The sequence below is a fragment of the Streptopelia decaocto genome (genome assembly GCF_964273445.1).
Source record: "Streptopelia decaocto genome assembly, chromosome: 7".
Lineage (NCBI taxonomy): Eukaryota > Metazoa > Chordata > Aves > Columbiformes > Columbidae > Streptopelia > Streptopelia decaocto.
In genome coordinates this window covers 55,883,442-55,903,149 of record NC_138661.1, presented here as the reverse complement: position 1 = coordinate 55,903,149, position 19,708 = coordinate 55,883,442, and the positions used below count along the sequence as shown (strand labels likewise).

The following is a 19,708-nucleotide window of genomic DNA, read 5'->3' as shown; positions in this document are numbered from 1 at the left end:
AGTCTCTATCTGGAGATACTGATGGAGTGGGAGGTAGCATGGAACAGACTGTCTGGTGAAAGGTGCTCACTCTACAGACATCAGAGTCCAAAGAAAAAGCCCTGGGAAGGTCTGAACTTCAGCAGGTGAAGCTCTGCATGGAGGGAAAGCACCTGGTGCTGGGAACCCAGCAGAAGGAAAGAGTTCTACAGGTTTTGGGTAGGCTCATGCTTGAAAATGCATTGAAAACTTTTTAGCAGGCTTGTGACCTTTAAAAGAGATTAGAGCTAGTTATTAGTTCATTTCTACCTCAGCAAGTTTATTGAGTAGATGGTCTGTATTAAATGTAAATAGTATGCCTGTGCGAGCTTCTGTGGAGATGCAGGACCACGGTGCCACATCTGGTGGCCTAAATGGGCATCATAGAATCACAGAATGTCCTGAGCTGGAAGGGACCCACAAGGATCATTGAGTCCCACTCCTGTTTCTTCATATGGCAACCCCGCAGTTCACACCATGAGTCTGAGAGTGTTGTCCAGTGTCTTCTTGAACACTGTCAGGCTTGGGGCTGTGACACCTCCCTGGGGAGCCTGTTCCAGTGCTCCAGCACCCTCTGGGTGAAGAACCTTTTCCTAATGTCCAACCTAAACCTCCCCTGGCACGTCTTCCTGCCATTCCCTTGGGTTCTGTCGTTGGTCACCAGAGAGAAGAGATCAGCACTTGTCCCTCCTCCTCCCCTTGTAAGGTAGCTGTAGCCATGATGAGGTCTCCCCTCAGTCTCTTCCCCTGATTGCAGAGAAACTATGTAATAATCCATTTCACTTCCTTCTCTTTGTGTTTAGGAGGAAAAGGGTCAAGTACTGCTCAGTTTACCATGTCTAGCTTTGAAAAGTGACCACAGTATTCAACAGACCAAGTTTCTTGCCTGATGCACTTCAGATATTGACTTTTTTTTTTTTTCTCAAAAATGCTCAGTTTTGGGCCTTTGTCCCCAGTTAGATCAAATGACAACCATCTGGTTTTTGTGGTCCTGATTGCTCTCTCACATGGAGCTGCACATGGCCATTTGCAATACCAGAATGATAACTCATCAAAATTGCAATAAATCAGAGTTACCAAGAAAAATGTTTGGTCAGACTTGGTCAGACACCAGTGAAAAGCTACTTTGAGAGAAATGATGCTGGTTTTGTAGGCTCATGTCCCCAGGCTGTGTACCCTGGCAGAGCCCTAATATAGTCAGTGGAGCCATGTTAATTTGTCTTTGGACAGGATAGTCCCTTACAGTTTTACATAAGTGGTATCTACATGAAGGAAAAATAAAATCTGTGATCTTGTATCATACAAGTGTGTTTGGAAAGACAGAGATTAAAACTAGAGATACTGGTACTCATCAGATTTAGTTTAGGGACCTCTCCCTGCAAACCTAAATCCACCTCACTGACTTCAAAAATTGTTAGGGAAACCTGAAACTCCCATATGGTGATAGGTCACTGATAGCTAGAAACTGCTCACTCTGATGCTTTTTGGATTCTTGCCCAGGAAAGAGTTAAAACTAGTGCTAGAAGGGAGCCGAGATACTTGGAGTAAGAAATTTCCAGAGGGGGCTGTGCTGGCCAAGGCTGGCCTCAGCGCCTTTAGCTGTGCTTCTGCTTTCTTAAGGTGTGAAACATGTAACAAATGCCTGGTCGTTGGGGTTCATGAGGCATGGCTCACACCAAAGTCATTTGGTATTTGCCCAGTTGAAGCATCCACAAATTTTGGAAGTCACACCTGGCTTGCCCTGGAGTTGAGGCACAGTGCAAGGTTGGCCAAGAACCATCCTGCATTGCCCACGCCAGGCTGCCCAGCTGCCCAGGTTGAGTGCACGTGCACCAGCAACACAGGTCCTTGATTTGACTGTGTGCATTAGCTGGGACACAGATATGCTGCTCTTCTCTGTGCAACCGAGTCAGGGTTAATAAAAATCTGTTGCTTTATTTTATGAAAAGGAAGAAAAAATCAGACCATCGGGGCAGCATGGAGTCCGTCTCCCTTTAGGGCTTCACCAAAACAAAATGGTGCACCTTGCCTGAGGCAGGACTTCGTATGCTGCCAGGGCTCAAATCCCCATCTCTTTCCAGAGCTGTGCACCAGACCTACAGCCTCTGTCACCAGCTCTGTGTCTTTCCTCATGAGCATGCAAACTTCTTCCAGCTTTTCTGCAGGGCACTAGCTGCTGAGGTCTTGGTGCTGCAGGGAGGCCATGGCCTGGGCCGGACCCAGGGAGGCATAAGTAGGAGAGCTAAACAAACCTTGGCTAAAACAGATCATCTTTTGGATATTCTCTTAATTCCTGTGGGGTGTTGAAGGTTTGCTGAGGGCAGCCAGAGAATGTGTCCAGCTCCCTCCAGCCAGCTGCGTATGCCTGTTGGGGGACTTAAACCTCACTGAGACAGTACGGCTGTGTTTATCTTATTATTCACTTTAAAACATGGATCATCACATGTTAATTATCCTTCTCACACAAGTCAAAAGAGCTGTATGATTCATAAGTAAGAATATTACGTGTGTTGCCTTTGATACTGCATAAGTCAGGCAGTGACATGGCACAGACTGTGTTCAAGGAGCCTTTCCTGTAGGCAAGACCTGCACTGGGACTCATGCCTGCAGCACACAGAGCTGGTGACTAGATCTAAAAAAGAAAGTGTCTTGGAGGCATTTCTTGAGAACAGAGCATTTTGCAAGTGCTGTATTTCTAACCAAGGAGAACTGCATTAGGAACAACTTCTTTGTTTGCTACTTTCTGTTCCTAGGAGGAAGCTGCTTCCTTCCTCTCTTCATTTAAATCCTTTGCTACTTTGACCTTCACCTGTGCAACTTGCTCACTGAAATCCTCTCAGGAGGATCAGTGTCAGCTCTAATAAGCCAGCTGTCACTTTACACCAAGCAGAAAGTTAATGTTTCATCTGTTAAATGGGCCAGTTAGAATACATTGCCTTTTTCTACCATCCTCGTTTTCTTCTAGGGGAAAGTGTTTTATGTGACTGAAAGTGCATAAAGTGGATTTGAAGCTGCAGATTTAAGTGTCTGGAATGAAGACTGTTATGTAACACTTTTCCTTATCAGTTTTGCTGAAATATGATCAACGTTACAGCACAGGATCTGGTCACAATTAATTTTCTTGTGTTTCCAGTAAGAAGATAAGAGATACACTGTGTAAGGAAGGCGCTGGGAATGTCTTTTCTTTACGAAGCTGCACAGGAAGGCACAAGGACAGTAAGATTATTTCACAGAGCTTCCAGCTGCTGATGTAAGGCACAACACTGTTCTTGTTGCAATTTTTGGTATTGAATTGACTGCAAGCAGGACAGCTTTTCTCTGTCATATCTTCTGCTGTGTTTATTTATTGCTCCCATTCCACTGCTGTTTTGTGCTGACAAGCACAGCCTGTGCTTCTCTACACAGGTGGGTTAATTTTACACTAATAAGTTTGGAAAGTATTTGAGAGTGAGTGTTGAGGGGAGTACCTTTTTTGTGCCTTTCATGCAGAAGCTGGTGTTTGAGGTTTGAATTCAGTAGCTTATGGAGTGTTCTTTTTTTAAGTGGTGTTTGACAGACATGAAATCAGTGCACATCACTGACCAACCGCCTCTGAGGAGAGCAACTTGAAAGAGAAGAAGAACGTGACAACTTTGCTGTGTAAGAGGAAGGCCATGGCTTTTTTTGTGTGAACATGGAGGTTGTATAAGTATGGTTGCTTCTGTGGATTTAACTTTGTGTTGCCTTTTTTTTTTTTTTTAATGCTGAAACCAACCCTGGATGTAGAGTTAAAATAGGTGCCAAAAGTAGCTGTAAGCCACTTGTGCACCTTCGTTCTCTGGTTCTGCAGTGAAAATATATGAAACCAACCCCTCTTCTCATGTAAAATAAGGCCCCTTGGTGATGCTCTTGCAGGCACTGTCTGCTCAGCTTTCAGGGCACCTGAGAGCCTTTTTGTTCTGTATTGTTTGGAGGTATCTCCGCAGTGGTGCAGTAATATCCCATAGGCAATCCTTCAGGAGCTCTTCAAGCTTCTCCTGAGTTGCTGCTGTAACACGGGAGCCTTTTCCAACAGAAGCTAATGGACAGCAAACTGCTTAGTAGACATTACAGGAGGCTGCTCAAGCTTTGCCCTGGAGATCAGCCTTTCACCCCACTGGCCACAGAAGCAGGGAGGGTAACTTGTCTCTTTGTTTCTCTGGATAGTTAGTTTTGTCCTTGTCTCATGATCTGCATAGGGTAGAAACTCAGGGCCAAAATCCCTCTTTGTTAGCACCTTATTTTATGCTCTAAATGAAGTGCTTGCAGTAACCGAAAACTAGTTAAGTCACCAATATATTGTCCATCAATCTCTCTGAGCTTCGAGACTGCATGTGTATGACAGGTATATGTCTGTCTTCTGTGCAAGTATCTCTCAGTGTGTCAGGAAAAGCCTTGAAAACTTCAAACCCAGATCCCTGTGCTTGGCTCTGCTCTAATGGCAAATAAGTGGTTCTGGTTTTGTTGGTTCTGTTTTCTAGATTTTGTGTTAAAGTTTTTATTTGATGTAGCTGGTGGATGTGTTTCTAAGATGGTGACTCACATAGATTGGTGAATGTGCTCAAATAATCTCATTGAAAATGCTTGCAACTTTCTTGGCTGGAACATCACCTTACTCTCATCATTCAAGTTAGGCTTTCTGCAATCAGTTGTGAGAAAGGCATTTTTCAGGCCAGGGAAGCTTTCTCTGTTACATGTGTTAATGATTAACTGGTTTAATAACTTTAAGACTACATTTCCCCCCTGCACTGTGTCACTCAGAAAAGCGGTGTTGGTGGGCACCCATAGCAGTCACCAAATATGAGGGTCCTGGATGCCTTGCCGCAGAGGTACCACCTGCGCAAAGAAGTAGGATTGCAGAGGAATAGTTACCACAAGAAAACAAACAAAATGAAACCTGAACTGGCTGGACAGTCAACATCAGGTGATTTGGCACAGAAACATAAGTCACTGTTTTTTTGATCCAAAGTATTATTTTGAAATTAATAATGTCTCTGAAACTGGAATAAATCTTAAATATTCTTCCCAGTAAAGTGTTCTCTGTGGTTGAATTGCTATTTTGTTATCCTCTGCAAATGGAGAAGCGAATAACTTCCTCTGAAATTCAGAATTCGGAGAGAAAATTTTGCACCCTCCACTTGGGAAGGTGGGATAACTTTTTGATTCTTTTTGTTCTGTTCAACTAGACATAGTTGTGCATGTTTGCTGTTCACCCCACCACAAAAATAGCAGACACAGATAATTGCTACCTGAGTGGTAAATGTGTTCCCAAGTGTGTGCTGGGATTAATACAGCTGATACCTATGAGAGATTGTTTCAGTCAAACAGCAGATGCTCTAATTGAGTTAGTATTTTTCTCCTGAGTATATAAATCTGTCCTCTCCCCGACTTCCTTTCTCAGAGCACTCCCAAATCTGCTTTCCCTTTCTGTCCCTAAAATGCCTTCAAGCCCCCACTACTTGACAACCCAAAAGAGTGTACAACTTTCCATTGAGGTCTTCAGGATAGCTGTGTACAGTGAAGATTATCTCACGTTGGATCTGTTTAGCTCCAGCCCAAGTTAGGATTTGTACAATTATTTTCATAATAACCTGCGGGACCCAATGCATGTTGCAGCAAGGTCAGCAGTGAAATAGGTCTGGGTACTATGAACAGGTCCAAAATGATGTAACAGTAAATTGTAGTGCCATTAAGTGTCTTGTTGGTGTTGAAGGGCAGCAATGTGACAAAAATAGTCTTTGGTCTGAGAGTCATAGAGATTGTTTTCTACAGATGTGAAAGCAGCAACAAGATATGCAGTAAATTGCTGGGACTACTCTGAAGCCCTTTGCCAATGTGTTAGTGTTCCCTGTTCATAATAAAATACAAAAATGGCAAAAGGGTTTCATCGTAGTTGTGAACATGCTTCTGTTACATTTTATTTTTGAACAAAAATAAGACAAATATGCAAAACAGGGAGGACAGAGATGTCATTTCGCTCTCAATTTGATCATTTAAATTGCTAATGCTTCTGGATCCTCTGTGCTCTCTCCACAATGATGGGTGGAGACCTAACCACCATCTTAATTTTGATGCTGATCTGAGCACGGTAATAATCCAGATGAGGTTAAGTGAAGACTGACAGAAACATGCTGGTTGTCACATAGGAGACTCTCATTACAGCGTAGTTCCTTGTCCAAAGCAAAGACAAAACTTCAATGATGCTCTCTGGGATTGTGTACTTTGTTGCAGTACTAATAGATGTAAAACAGGAGTTCAATTCTTTCTGAAAAGAAGCTTCATTCAGTTGTCTTTAGGAAATAGTTTTAAAGCAAACAAAAACGCAAACCAAAAGCCTTGTTTTAGAGGTAAAAGAAAACACTAGGACTTGAGACTCCTATAAATCTCTTTCTAAAAATGAACCTATTTATAAGCTGCATAAGATAAACACTATTTTTTCTCTCTTTTTAATTGTACCTTTGTGGGAATGGCAAATACCCACTCTGTAGGTCCAAGAGCAGCATCAAAGCTCATGGATTAGTGCTCTGTTATTCCATCTCTGATCAAAAACTCCCACGTACAGAAGAAAGGACTTGTGACAGGTTGTGATCAAGATAATATCTTTTGATTTAAGAATATTCTTTTTCTTCTCTTAGTTTTTGGGGGTTTCCATGGATGAACATGCTGTCTAAAGGAGATGCTTATAAAACATGCAATTTCCTGGGGTGAAGTTATTTCACAAACACCTCCTGGCAGATTTTGGAGCTATTTCCATGGAGACGCTGGCAATTCTGCATAAAGGACACACAGGATAACAGTTTGGGATTAATCAGGTTCCCTGTACCTTGAGTTCTCCTTCATGGTTTCTGCTTTTATGATACTGGTTGGCAGCTCTTGCACCTGTGTATACATGGTATGAGATAATTTTCAGCTTTTCTCTGCAATCTGGCATTTTTTTGGTCACAGCTAAGATGAAATTATTATTATTTGTTTCTATTTTCAGCAGAATTTTATTTGCCATTGTCAAAACCTGAGCACAAGAAGCTATGTCACAAAATAATAGTAAATAAAACTTATTATAAACAAAACAAAAACATTGATCTGCACTGTGAATCTCTGTACCATTTGCCAAAGATAGACTACCATTTAATGAGCTTTGAAAATAGAAACATTAAATTAATCAGGTCTATTTCTATGGAAAATAAATGAGGGAATTCTTATCGTATGAATAAATTGTTCCTTTAGAATACTGTTTTGTACCATTGCTTCAAGTACCATTTATGAAATCTCCTCATGAAAAGCCTCTATAACAACCAGCACACTGGGTACGGAAAAGGCTCAAAATTCCCAGTTTCTTTCAAAAGCAAATACAGTGTGTCCAAAAAAAAGAGAAGAAGGGGGAAAAAGAATAAGGAGATAGAACTCATTTCTTTGAATAATAACTGAACTAGCCAGGGGAGAAAAGTCATATAAAAGGGTAATATGTAAAGAGTTTTTCACACTGATTCAAGTTTTCTTTGTTAAAAATGTATTCAAGTTGTCTAGAGCTTTTTTCAATTTAAAATACTTTCTGCCTTTCTCTACCTCTCCTCCCTCCCACCCCAGCCTAGGCACCTCCAAACTGAACTTGACAGAATGGGCACAGGGGTAATTGGTTTGACGAAAATGAGATGGGGATGCGAAAGAGGGAATAATATTGCTAAAGAGAGAATAATGCTGCTTGAAGGAGGGAACTGACCCACCAAAGTGCTGTAGAAGTATTCTTTTAGCTTTCAGGTTGTATTAACTCAATTGCTTCCTTAGTTATCACATATACTAAATATAAGTAACTATAACTCTAGATTTTTGGAGAAATAATGAAGTGCAACTTTATGTGCCAAATCAATCTGTTCATTACTTGTTATGGATTTGATTCCATAAACAAAGTGCCCATCAGTGGAGATGAGATCATATCTTAAATGCCAGAGAAACTCTGTAACGGCTCCAGGTCTCTGTAAAGCAATACCTGCCTCCTCTTGACCTGGCTGCTGACTGCTACTTTTGGAGAGAAAATGTTGAGTTGATGCCTGTTCCTCTCTCTCTCCTTTCTTCCCCCCACTTCTCAGAAGGTGTCAGCTGTCCAGAGAAAGCACAAAGGGCACAGACTAGAGTCTTCGTAGAGGGGAGACCTGTAGTTTGGCTCACACTCTGATTCACTGAGGCTGAGCCACTTCATGGTTTCCAGTAAAAATGAAAAAAGTACGTTTGTGACAAAGGCTTTTCATTTTGATTGTTGTGGAGTTTAATTGCCTCAAACTGGGGCCAGCCTTTTTCTGTCTTGCAGTTAAGTAACTGGCATTTACGATGGCTTGCAATTACTGTGCAAGCTATCATTTTTCCTTTTCAAAAGTCACCATTTCTCCATGTTCACTACATTATCTAAGATATCACAATTACACACATCTTCAGATGGTACTGTGGTGTGGTGAGTGTAAGGAAATGTATTTTGGGGGTTTCTGTGATAAATGTTCTTACAGAGCCAAATTTTCATGGGTGTCTGAGGAGACAATCTGGTTCATTGCAAATACTGTAATGCCTTTCCTATGAAGACTTTAGGTCAGCTATTAATTTTTAAGTGACTTATATACATATGTAGAAGGTAAATATGAGGTAACAAACATAAGTTAGTGAATAACCCGAGTGTCTTTTAGTCATAGGCACACATGAGAACAGGATCCAGGAGTCAAGAAAGACCAATATTTTTTTCCAAATAGGCAATGGTCTCAAACACTGAAATTAAAACAGATGTGCAAGGAGACCACTTCCTACAGAAACTGCTAAAACAGCAGATTGGCAGTGCCAGCCCTGGGAAAACTGTGCTGTCTTGGTGTTTGTTTGTTCTGATTTGCCCTTTGGCTTCCTGGAATTTATAGAGTTCTAACTTAAATATGTGGTACCTAAAAGCAAAGAAAGAATAAATCCATATCTTTCCTTTTTGTCAGGGGTTTGCTATTTATTTTTTCAGGCAATGCGCAATCTGCACATGACACACTGCAAGTGGGAAGGCAGGGGTTTCGTCACTGTCTGATCTCTGATATGCTGGGTTCCTAACAGCTTCAGTGTTGTGGAAGCCAAGAGATATTTACAGATGGATTTGGATGTGTAAGATCTACTGCAAAAATAGATGCAATTTTAACATAACCTTATGCAAGACGCATATAAATTCTTCTGCCTTTTGCCAGTGAATTAGCTAGAGATGTTGAAAAGTTATCTCGCCTCTCTTCTGCCAAAAGCTGTAGGAGACAACTACGGTACAGCCTTTTAAGTCTGACAACTTTCTACTCTTGTAGAGCTAATCTGTCAAGCTCTTTTTTTTTTTTTTTTTTTTTTTAATAAGAGACAAACTTTGCAGAGGGTTGTTGATTAATAGCTTATTATACAAATGTCACAGAAGATCACTGTTTGGTTTGTTTGTTAGTGTTAACAGAGATGTAACAATAACAGTGTACAAACAATTTGATAGCTTGATGTACCAGAATGGCCAAAGACTTCAGCTTCTTGCTTTTGTTTGTTCTTGACAGAGGCTTTCATAACTTCAGGGCAGCTAGTAAACACTTACTTCATTCCACATAAAGGGCAGAATCAGCTGTGTTTATTGTTGAACAATATACTGTTGATTTGGGGAAGAAGAGACTAAGAGCAGCAGGGAAACAAAATCCTGAAACCTGGCTGTGACCATTGTTTGGCAGCCCATCTAGCATGGGAAGTCTTGTCTCCTCCTCAAAGTCCTTTGGAGTTCAGGACATGCCAGTCTTGGGTTCAATCTGCTTTCCCATGTCTATAATTTTTTTGTGGTCTGTTTGTTTGCCCTGGTTTATTCTGCGTATTTGCTCATGCTTGTGCCTTGCCTGGTGGAGGGGAGGCTGCAAGCCCTACCTGCAGCAGCACCACTACCAAAGAGCTTCTGTCCCAAAGACCACACATGGTGTTATATGTGGCTTCTACTGTAATAAACCAAATAAGGCAGCCACCCATGTAGGACTCAAGAGCTGACTTTTTGTTTTGTCTCAGTGGTGGTTTTAACAGTGTGTTAGTACTCTGTGTGCCTATCTAATATTAACGAGAGAAAGACAGAACACAATTTAAAACTTGCATTTTATAATGCCTTTAGTGTTGCTTTGAAAGATGGGAGAGATCCAAATGAATTGCTCTGCAAATTCATTTGTACCGTTAATGATACATGTGCTTACATGACAAGCAGTTAAACTTGAAGTGATTTCTTCATGTGTTTATAAAAATTCTGTGGATGGGCAGTTAACAGATAATTATTGATAAAATGCTGAAAAGGTTATATAGTAGTTAACTTTGAGTGAAAGAAGATTCAGTTCTGTAGAAATGTCTGTCATCTCTTTAATGTCTTGGATACTTAAAAGCTCTCTTAGAGTCATCTGAAATGTTTTATGCTTTATAAACTTGGCACAAAAGTGTCTGGTATTACAGTTTACAGTAAGCTTGCTTGTCTGAGGAGTGTGGTACCAGGGAGGCCAGACACTTCCAAGGTGTTCCTAATAAAATCAGTTATTGCCTCTCAAGTACACAGCGTGCATGGAATGAACAAAGCCCCCTCTGCCTCCTACTCTCTATGAAGCCTGCGAAATGAGAGGGTCCTTTATCTAGCCAAAGAAGTAGCTTTGTCTGTTCTCATACCTCTTGGAAACAAAAAGAAGCTATACATGGCTTTGGTTGTGGCTCTGATTTGTTGGTAGCTGTGTGCAGTCCTTCCTTGAACTGTGAGCACCATTTTGTGATATTGCCCTCAAATATGGTGCAAATTGATCAAAACTATTACACAAATACTTTAAAATACCAGCAAACAGTGAGAAAACTTTTGAGATGTGTATGGTTTGTCTACAATAAAATGTTCTGAAATAACAAAAGTGATTCATCTTAGAAAAGAAATTCGGTGAAGTAGTTTGAACACTGAACAGTTGACCAAACTTCAACACAAGTCAGGTCTGTTGACAGGAATCTATCATAATTTTTTGAGGGGCTTAGTGTATTTTTCTAGTTAGTGCTGATCAATATTATTACACTGTAGTCCTTGTTTATGGCATGAAAAAAAAAGATATTGGTAAAAGAAAGATTAAGATACTGCTATAAAATCTGTTAGGTGTCACTGCATGTAGCTGTAGTTTATTATAGTGCTACTGCCAAAGAGTAAAGCCCAGACTTTGAAGTGCCACTAGAAATAGTAGGTAATAGTATAATTAGACCAAATGCAAGGTATGGTCTTTTTTTAATGTTGCAGTATCAAAATAATATTCTATGGTCTGACAAACTTTTGGTGAGGAAAATAAGTGCTTGTGCTGAGAAGAAGTCAGTAGGTCCACTTGATATATAAGGTTCACAATAGTGGGTCATTGTATTTATTCTGGAGAGCCCTTATCACTCCTTTGGGATGTCAGTGTGGGATGAAGTTCTCTTTGAGCTTTGCGGTGCTGATTGCTGCAGTGGTAACTCTGCGCTTTCTAGCGATATGAAAAAAGACATTTCTTGTTGGGTAGAAAAATTAGATTAACAAATGCCCATTTGGGATTTCATGACCAAATCCATGTGCTCATGCCGTTCTGTGCACTTGCAGTTAAGTTTGAAGCCCCCAGGAAGTATCAGACTATGGCATTCTAAGTCCTGTGACTGTGTCTCTGCAGTAAGTATGGTTCACTTCAAAAGTGCCTGAACTGTATGTGTGATAGAGCTACACTTGGATTTCCAGCATTACCGATACATGGCATATGACCAACAATACTGGAATGTTTCATGTATTAATAGGCTTATTGTGTGTTGGGAGATCCCAGATGAATGGAAGCTCTACTCAGAAATTCTGTGCACAATGAATTCTGACTTTATGCATGGAGAACTTAGTCCTGTGTGGGTTTCAGATTTTTGTTACAAGGTAAAGACGAGTGGGTATGCTGGGTTGGTGCTTGAACTTGGGAATTTTTAGTGGTGTCTCTGTGAACTCGTGTCACAGTCTTATATACTTCGATATATTTGTGTTATGTGTGTTTTTTTTTTTTTTTATTCCTCCTAGTAACCCAGCTTTCTACTGATACTGTGAGTTTTCATTTCTGATGTTCAAAATACCCCTGTCTGTGCAAATAATTTCTGTATAGGATAATATTTTACAGGATCAGAGGCTAAATGATGAAAAGGCAGACACTTTTCAGGCACTATGCTGTGTTATTCCCACAGTGTGCTGACACCTTGTTCATATGTTAAAACAGCCTCCCAACAGACATGTAGTCCTTGTGTCATCTCTCGTTACCAAAAAGGACAGTACATGGAGAAATTCAGGGTGTTAGGAAGGAATGAGACAAACTTGCACATAACCAAAAGCAGCTTCATTTTTATGTCCCTTGCTTTTCTTTTTTCCTAAACGATAAACTAATTTCTAGATGAGTTTGTGAGTTGTGACATCATTGTCCTGTGTTCAACTTCTTATTCACAAGATTCTCTCCACTTGTACTATTTTTTCTGTGTGAATCTGTTGTCATTTGCAAAAACATAATTTGCCTACAAGTATGTATTTTTCATACTATTTCTTCATTGTGATACACATATAAAGTCTTGGTTCCTACACATTATGTTTCTAGTAAGAAAGCTGTGGAAGTCTGTGCAGTGTATTGCTGTATCTCATTTTTATCATTTGAAATAGGTTGCCAGCTACAATCTATATATACTTAATTTGTCTAAAAAAATGTGCTGGCCAAATTTTCACATTTTAGAGTTATTCAATTTACCCTAATGGTCTTTCACTGAGAATTATGTTCACACAATGGAGGATAAAATAGACTGAAAATTTTTCTCAGAGCTATTAAATTTTTGAACTTGATGAGTTCTCATCCGGTCCAGAAAATACAGGTTTCTGAGTGTGTCCCTTATACCTGTAAACTCTGGCAACCAGGAGTTAGATTTGTTGTAGTTACTGGAAGATGAGGGAATAGTTTAAAGCAAGAAATGTGATTATTTCTAATCTAGAATGATTGGAGGGCCGGATGACCAGCTTGTGTCCAAGTGACATAACGTCAGAAGCACAGCTGTACTGAGGCAGCTTGGGGGAAGCAGAATTCTGCATCTGCTCAGCAACAGCACCTTTCTAGGTAAAACACTGCAGTTATCTCCTTCTCAGAGCCTGAGGGGAACCCAAAACTTTCCAAGGCTGTGGTTTTGTTCTTGAATTCTTTATATAACCTTCCTCCTACGTCCCACAATACACACCAAACAAAATAAGCCAATCCCAAAACAAAACACCAAACAAACAGAAAACCCTGCAACCCAAAAGAACAAACCCTAGTATTTTTAACGACATACTTCATAACGAAGCACTGCTAAAGAGCTTAATGCATACACTCAGCATAAAGGTTGACCACATAACAGCACTGAGAAACCTGTATTGAAAACCATTCCACTGCTCCCAAACAGCCCTTAAGGTCAGTGTGCTGTGCAGACATTTGCTACAAGGCATTAAAAAACTTTTTTGAGTCTAAGCAATTACGTGTGGCTACAGTCCTTTCAGTATTGTTCTTGCTGAAAGCTTCTCTATCAAGTTTTTCTTTAATTTCTTCAGGAGCTATGTCAAGGCTTAGAAACCACTTTTACTTTATGCATTTTAGTGGAGAAACAGCAGCTGTGCTGAGGCCTCAGGTGGCCCATGCTCCAAACCACAGGGTGTTTGGACAAGCTAGAGGCAAGTACCGAAGGACAATGCAACTTATTTCAGTGAAGATTCACAAGCAGCTTAGCTGAGAAGTGCTGAGGTTGCTGGCCCTAATGTAGCAAAGCACTTAAGCAGGTGTCAGGTTTTAAACATGTGACATTTTTCATTCTGGTTCCTATGGACATCTTTAAGTACTTTGCTGGATTAGAATCCTGGCAGGAATGAAACCCTGGATATCTTTGCACATAAAGCAGTGTAAGTTAAAGCAAGAATTTATTTGGATTTGCAGCTTTTCCTTAAATTATATAACATAGGTATGCTATTTCCCTTTTGGTTATTCTTGCTTTTTTTGTGAGTTTACTGGTGAGTTTGTGAGTTTACTGGTTTTTATAATATTGAAGATTCCACATTCTCTTGCTATTAGATGTGCAAACCTGTTTAAAGATCTTGAAAATAATAGAAGACCCCAATAAAACTGAAACCAACAGAAAATACTTTTTTTTTTTTTCCAGAGGTTTGAGGCTGTTCATAGAGAGAACTGCAATATTTTCAAATAAGTCATTGCAGAGTGGAATTATTTGTATTCTGGCCTGCAATGAAGACATAAGTTATTTAGCATGAAGCCCAATATAATGCAGACCTAGCAACAGCTGAGCTTATGCTTTTCCGTTGAAACAAAATGTGTTCAGGTAAGAACTTGCAGCTAATGGCAAACCATCATAAATGATGTATTAGTTGTACTAGAAAATGACTGCTGTTGAGCCTGATTGTGCTTGTGTTTCATGATTGCATTACACACCTCTCTGTGTGTCTTTGGTGAAGATACCTTTCTCTTTTGTAGAGTTTCTTCATGCTGTTTTTATCTATTATTGAAGAAGGAATTGGGATGCTGGATGGCAAATGCTGTATGCAATGAATTTTTCAAAAGGTGTTAGCTGTTAGCATAAACCAGCTGAATTAAATGCTAATAACCATCAAATGACTTTTCAGCATAGAACATATGTTCCTTCTGGCTGATGAGAAGAAAGCTGAACCAGTGCTGGGAGAGCTGTCATGGTTCAGGCAGCAGGAGCTGGACTGTACTTGCCCAGTTTATGCTGTAGTAGCTTTGCAGCCTTCCTGTTGTTCTTCTAAAACAGACTTTTACACATTGACTGAGGGTCTCCTTTGGCCCGAACAGAGGGAGAATGCTGCAGTTTTTCAGAGCAGAGGGAAACTATTCAGGCAGAGAGGGGTCTTGTTCCGGCTTTAGGTACTCTGTCTTCCCAGCTATTGAGTCTGTCCAAGACAGATGGACTTCAGCAGTTCCCAGTACTGAAAACTAGGTCAAGGAAGAAACCAAAGATGATACGATTTCAGGAAGAATTTTACTTAGTGAAATAAAATATATATTTAACAATATAAGTGCTGATCTTTTGGAAATGACCACCATTACTGCTGTTCCTCCAGCTAAATGGATGTGAACTTGTAATTCTGAAACCATACCAAACAAATCAGCTCCCAAATATGGTACTAGTTGCCTTAATCACATCGCAGACCTTACTATTATTTTGAGGTTTCTTAGATTTTCAAAAGGACTGAATTGACCCCTTCATTTCTCTTCTAAAAATTCCATTTTGGTAACAAAACACCATCTTAGCTTTTGTTCCTTGTTCCAGCAGAAGGAAAACGAATTAAGTCTACTTTCAGCATTACACCAGCTCCTGGCCAAGGCTTTTTTTAAAGAATATCTGATATTCCAGTTGTATTCAAACAGGTAAGTATGCTAATGTTCACAAAAACTGTGAAATAAGTAGAGCCATGAGCTGTTCATCCCCTTCCTAGTAAGTCTATTAATTAAACGCGTGGTAAATGTCTCTTGGAGCACTTCTTTGACCTTAGCTCTGCTAGTGCATCTTTGTTTAGGTTAGTGAAGAGGGAGGAGGTGTAAGACATAGCAGCCTCTTGGGCAATATGTAGGGTTTTTTGTGTTTGTGGGTTTTTTGTGTTGTTTTTTGTTGTTGTTGTTTTTGTGGTGTGGTGGTGGTTTTTTTGTTTGTTTGTTTTTGTGTGTGTGTGTTTTTTTTTTTTTTTTTTGTTTTTCCCTCTTTTTTCTTAGGAGAAGTGTCTGCACTCAGTGCAGTATACAGATGCAACATGCCCATGCAGGGCTGAAGTATTTGTTACTCTGCAAGCCTGCAAGCAGGCAGAAACACTCAACAGTCCAACAGATAGCTTGTAGGGTAAATGTCTGCTCGTTTATTAGGATGGATTAAAAGACAGAAAAGTAAATGCCATGTCTAAGTACTAAGCTGTGCTACCATGCTGTGAAAAGCAAATTGAACTTTACATCTATATTGTCTTAGCATACTGTCTTGTCTGTTCTTGATTTATAGTTTTGAAAACTACTTTTAAGCCTTAATGTGAGCATTTTTGTGTCACATAATCCAAGGAAACAGTTTATGCTTTTAAAGGGAAGGATTTCTTCTTATTCACTTTTTGGGTCATCCAATTACTTTTAAGTTTCATGGGCTTAAACATGCTTGTAACTGTGACAAGATGAAGTGGACACCAGAAACAAAATCTCAGTCTTTGACTAGAAATGGACGTTGTCTTCATTCACAGTGATAGGGGTACCTGTTTTTTGCCTTCTTTAAGCCGCGCTATTTTAACTATGGTAGTAACTAAAATGGTATTTTATTAATAATGAAACATCAACTGATTTATTGGAAGTTTTGTGTGATCAAAGTTCTCTGTAGCACACAGCTCATAGTAAATAGTCCCTAAAAACCGTGGATGAAGTTGCAAACCTTTTGGAAGAACAGCTAAATAATTTTCTGCTTTATGTGACATCTCTTCAAACTATTTTGATATTAAAAAATGTTCTTCATATAGACTAGTTAATAGTAACAACACAAATTATTTTCTTCAATAGCTCAGTGTTGATAAGTTTTTAATATTTACAAAATTTAAATTATATAACCCAAAGAGGACTTTTTGAACCATACAGTTTCAGCCTGTGCTCTTATCCTACACAAAAATAAGCTTTTCATTTCTGCAAACTGGCCCTATGCTGCAAGATAAGATCGGGGTAGGGGTAAAGGGAACGTATGATATAATATACAACTGAGTTTTCTGTGTAGGGAAGTGGTATCCAGAGATGCTGCTTTTCCCCAGGGATGGTTTGTTGCACTGTATATACTGAATTCTAGTTCATCGCCTCCTTCAGGACAGCATAAAAATTTCAGAGAAAATACAACAGCTAGAAATTCACATTAATAAACCTGGGCCATAGCACAATATTCTTAGATTCTAGCTCTCTGTGGCAAGGGGAGTGAGCTTGATTTTCAGGTAGTGTAACCTGGCACTGCTCCATGATTGCCATCTCTTGTTGGCATTCATGCTGTCCTCCAGTAAAAGAGGAGTTGTTGATTCACTGTAGGTTATGTTCTTAATGAATCTGTATTACAACATTATATTTTATTTTAGAAAAGTAATTTTCCGATTCGTACGTCACATGTGTGCTTTGTGTTATTCTGGAATCCATGTTCATCAAATTTAGAAAATATTTCTGACTTTTATGTGTGTATGTTATCTTTATTTGAAAATCTGATCCCTTGAGAGATTTTTTTTCTTCAAGATCTCTTCCATGAGATCTACTTCCATTTGGAGGGGGAAAAAAAAAATAGATGTAAACTTGTTCACTGGAATCAAATGGCCTGTTGATCATTAGCTGTCTTCAGAAGACAGCTGGAGTACCACCAACAGGTTAAACAGGTAGAAAACATATATGCAAGAACTTCGCTGTTGTCAGAAAGAAACCACTAAAAAAATATTGTAGGGAGTAAGTTTTGAGGGCTGGCTGGGTTATATACTTTTCCATGCATTGCAGCTGGGAAATCAAACCTGTTCAAAGAGTCAAGCATAGGAAGAATTAAAACTAGGTCAACTTGTCCTCAAAGATCAGGATCTGAGTAATTTGCAAACGTCATCTTTCTTTGTATAGAAGAATTATACTGTCAAGCATACACTACATATATTTTTTAAACATGTCTTTTCAGCCCAAATGCAAGGGAGTTGGAAGGCATTGATTGTACCAATAGTGGACTGACCTTCTGGTATTTCAATTTTTCCGACTCTTGTTTGTTAGAGGCCAGGTGAGATGTTTCAGAGTGGATGGCTTGTTTTGTTTTGTTTTTTTTGAAGGCAGTATTTATTATGTGTCAAAAAAATAATTCTGACATCGTGTGATGGAGTGAGCAGCTGCAATGCTTGATGTCAGTCCCTGTCACAGCACTGGCAGACTGAAGCGTGTGCTCTTGAGTTTCTGGGACTTGTCTTTATCAGTATTAGTTTAATGCATTGACCTGTAAACTGTTAAGGCAGGCAAAAGCCTGCTCCTGGAAGACTATAGCCGCTAATACCAGGGCAAGCTGAAGACTGAGCTTACATTTTCTTTAAAAGCTATGATATTTAATGCCAGTCTTTGCCTCAGAGCCTGAAGAGTTTCTGTATATTGGATTCTGGAACTGCTGTTTCAAAACTTATTATTGGAATCACAAATGTACTCCTTGCGTGTTGGAAAGGGTTTTAGTTTGTGTTTGTTTCTAAGCTGTTTAAAGCAGAAAGAAAATGAAGATAGAAGAATACCCAGCCTGTTCTGGAGACTTCGTTTTCCTTTGCTGCTTCTATTAGCCAGCCACCATGATTTACTACATCAAGGTGTGGGTGTGCTAGAAATTGCATACATAAATGTTTGGAGTTTTCTGCTGACACTGTGATGGTTATGTCTTATCCAAGACAGTGCAGGTGAGCAAAGCCACCATTATCTCCAGGGCACTGTGTTCCATGGGAAAGCAGAGCTAGATGCACCTAGGCATATAGATGCAGCAAAGATGTTGATCTGGTGGCTTTAGTCTCTTGATATGCGATGTTTTCACCTTTCCCTGAAATCCCACCAGAAAAGATCCAAATGGTTGTGATAGCTATACAGAGGAAAGAAAGGCAGAAAGTGAGCTTGAAACATTATTTCATAGTGGTTTTTGCATATTTGAACTATTGTCTTAAGAAACACTCTTACCTTTGATTTTTCTAGGTCTGATTTCTATCCCTTGTGGTTTCTCCTTCCTCTTCTCCCACACTCTACACGTATTCTGCCAAATCCAGAATAACATAAAAATAAGAAAATATACTAACTGTCTCTATACTGAGGAAGTGGTTTTCTTAGAAATGGTAACCATATGAAAGCTAAAAATGCTGATACCAAGACTATAGTCGAATATATGGATGTGGGCCCTGGAATAAAGGAAAATGGGATCTGTCTGCTAGCTAAAGGGAAAAATCTTGTTGCTGCCTAGGCTTTTTGCCAAAGTGCAGCTGAAGTAAGATTACTATAGGTGTGTGTTGTGTGGCAGCTTTTCCTCTCTTAGTTTTTATATAAGGTGCTTGTAGGATCATGGCTAGGAACAGAAGTCTGGTTTAATTTCATATTCTCATGAGATCATAATGGAAAAGGTGGGTGCATACTTCAACAATTGTGTGTGGAACAGGGCTCCCAGTGCTGCCTTCAGCTGTGGCTTGTTACAGCTCAGCTCCCTGACACAGTTGCAGTGATGTCTGGACAGACACAAGCCAAATGCTGCTCTTGCAGATCCCATTGCAGCACTGGGGAGGGGGTTTGGCAGCTAGAAGAAGTCAGAGGAGCAATTGCTGGCAGCAGAGTGGGAGACAAAAACCAGGAGACCCAAGAGTGTTGTTACACACAGAGCTCCACCCTCCCTGCTTTCTCAAAGTGCCCACGCTAACCTGCAAAGACACCTTCTTGCTAGCCCTGAGTTACGGTAGCAATTCAGTATAAACACGTTGTTGGTTTTCATCCTGAAAAAATTTAGATCATCCATGAACGAGGTCGATTAAAAACTTGGAGCTGGATTTCTCTAGAACTGTTAGAACATGACCATACTGCACAGCACTGTTGGACACCAATGTATAGTTGGTGAGGTGCAGAGCTTTACACTC

General features: G+C 39.8%; 1 protein-coding gene across 4 annotated transcripts in view; it reads left to right on the top strand.

Annotated features, from left to right (window-relative positions):
• The window catches only part of INSC (INSC spindle orientation adaptor protein), a 147,317-nt gene that overhangs the window by 2,790 nt on the left and 124,819 nt on the right, over window positions 1-19,708 (top strand). The window contains exon 2 of one of the 4 annotated variants that reach the window (XM_082057441.1): window positions 3,562-3,657. The exons of 2 other annotated variants lie outside the window; for them this stretch is intronic. Coding sequence is in view for 1 of the 2 variants with exons in the window: in XM_082057438.1 (XP_081913564.1) it covers window positions 13,933-13,966 (34 nt within the window). In the remaining variant the exon portion in view is untranslated. Of the gene's footprint in view, window positions 1-3,561; window positions 3,658-13,903; window positions 13,967-19,708 lie in introns of those variants that run through there. One more of the 4 variants, XM_082057438.1, reaches the window with a different exon arrangement.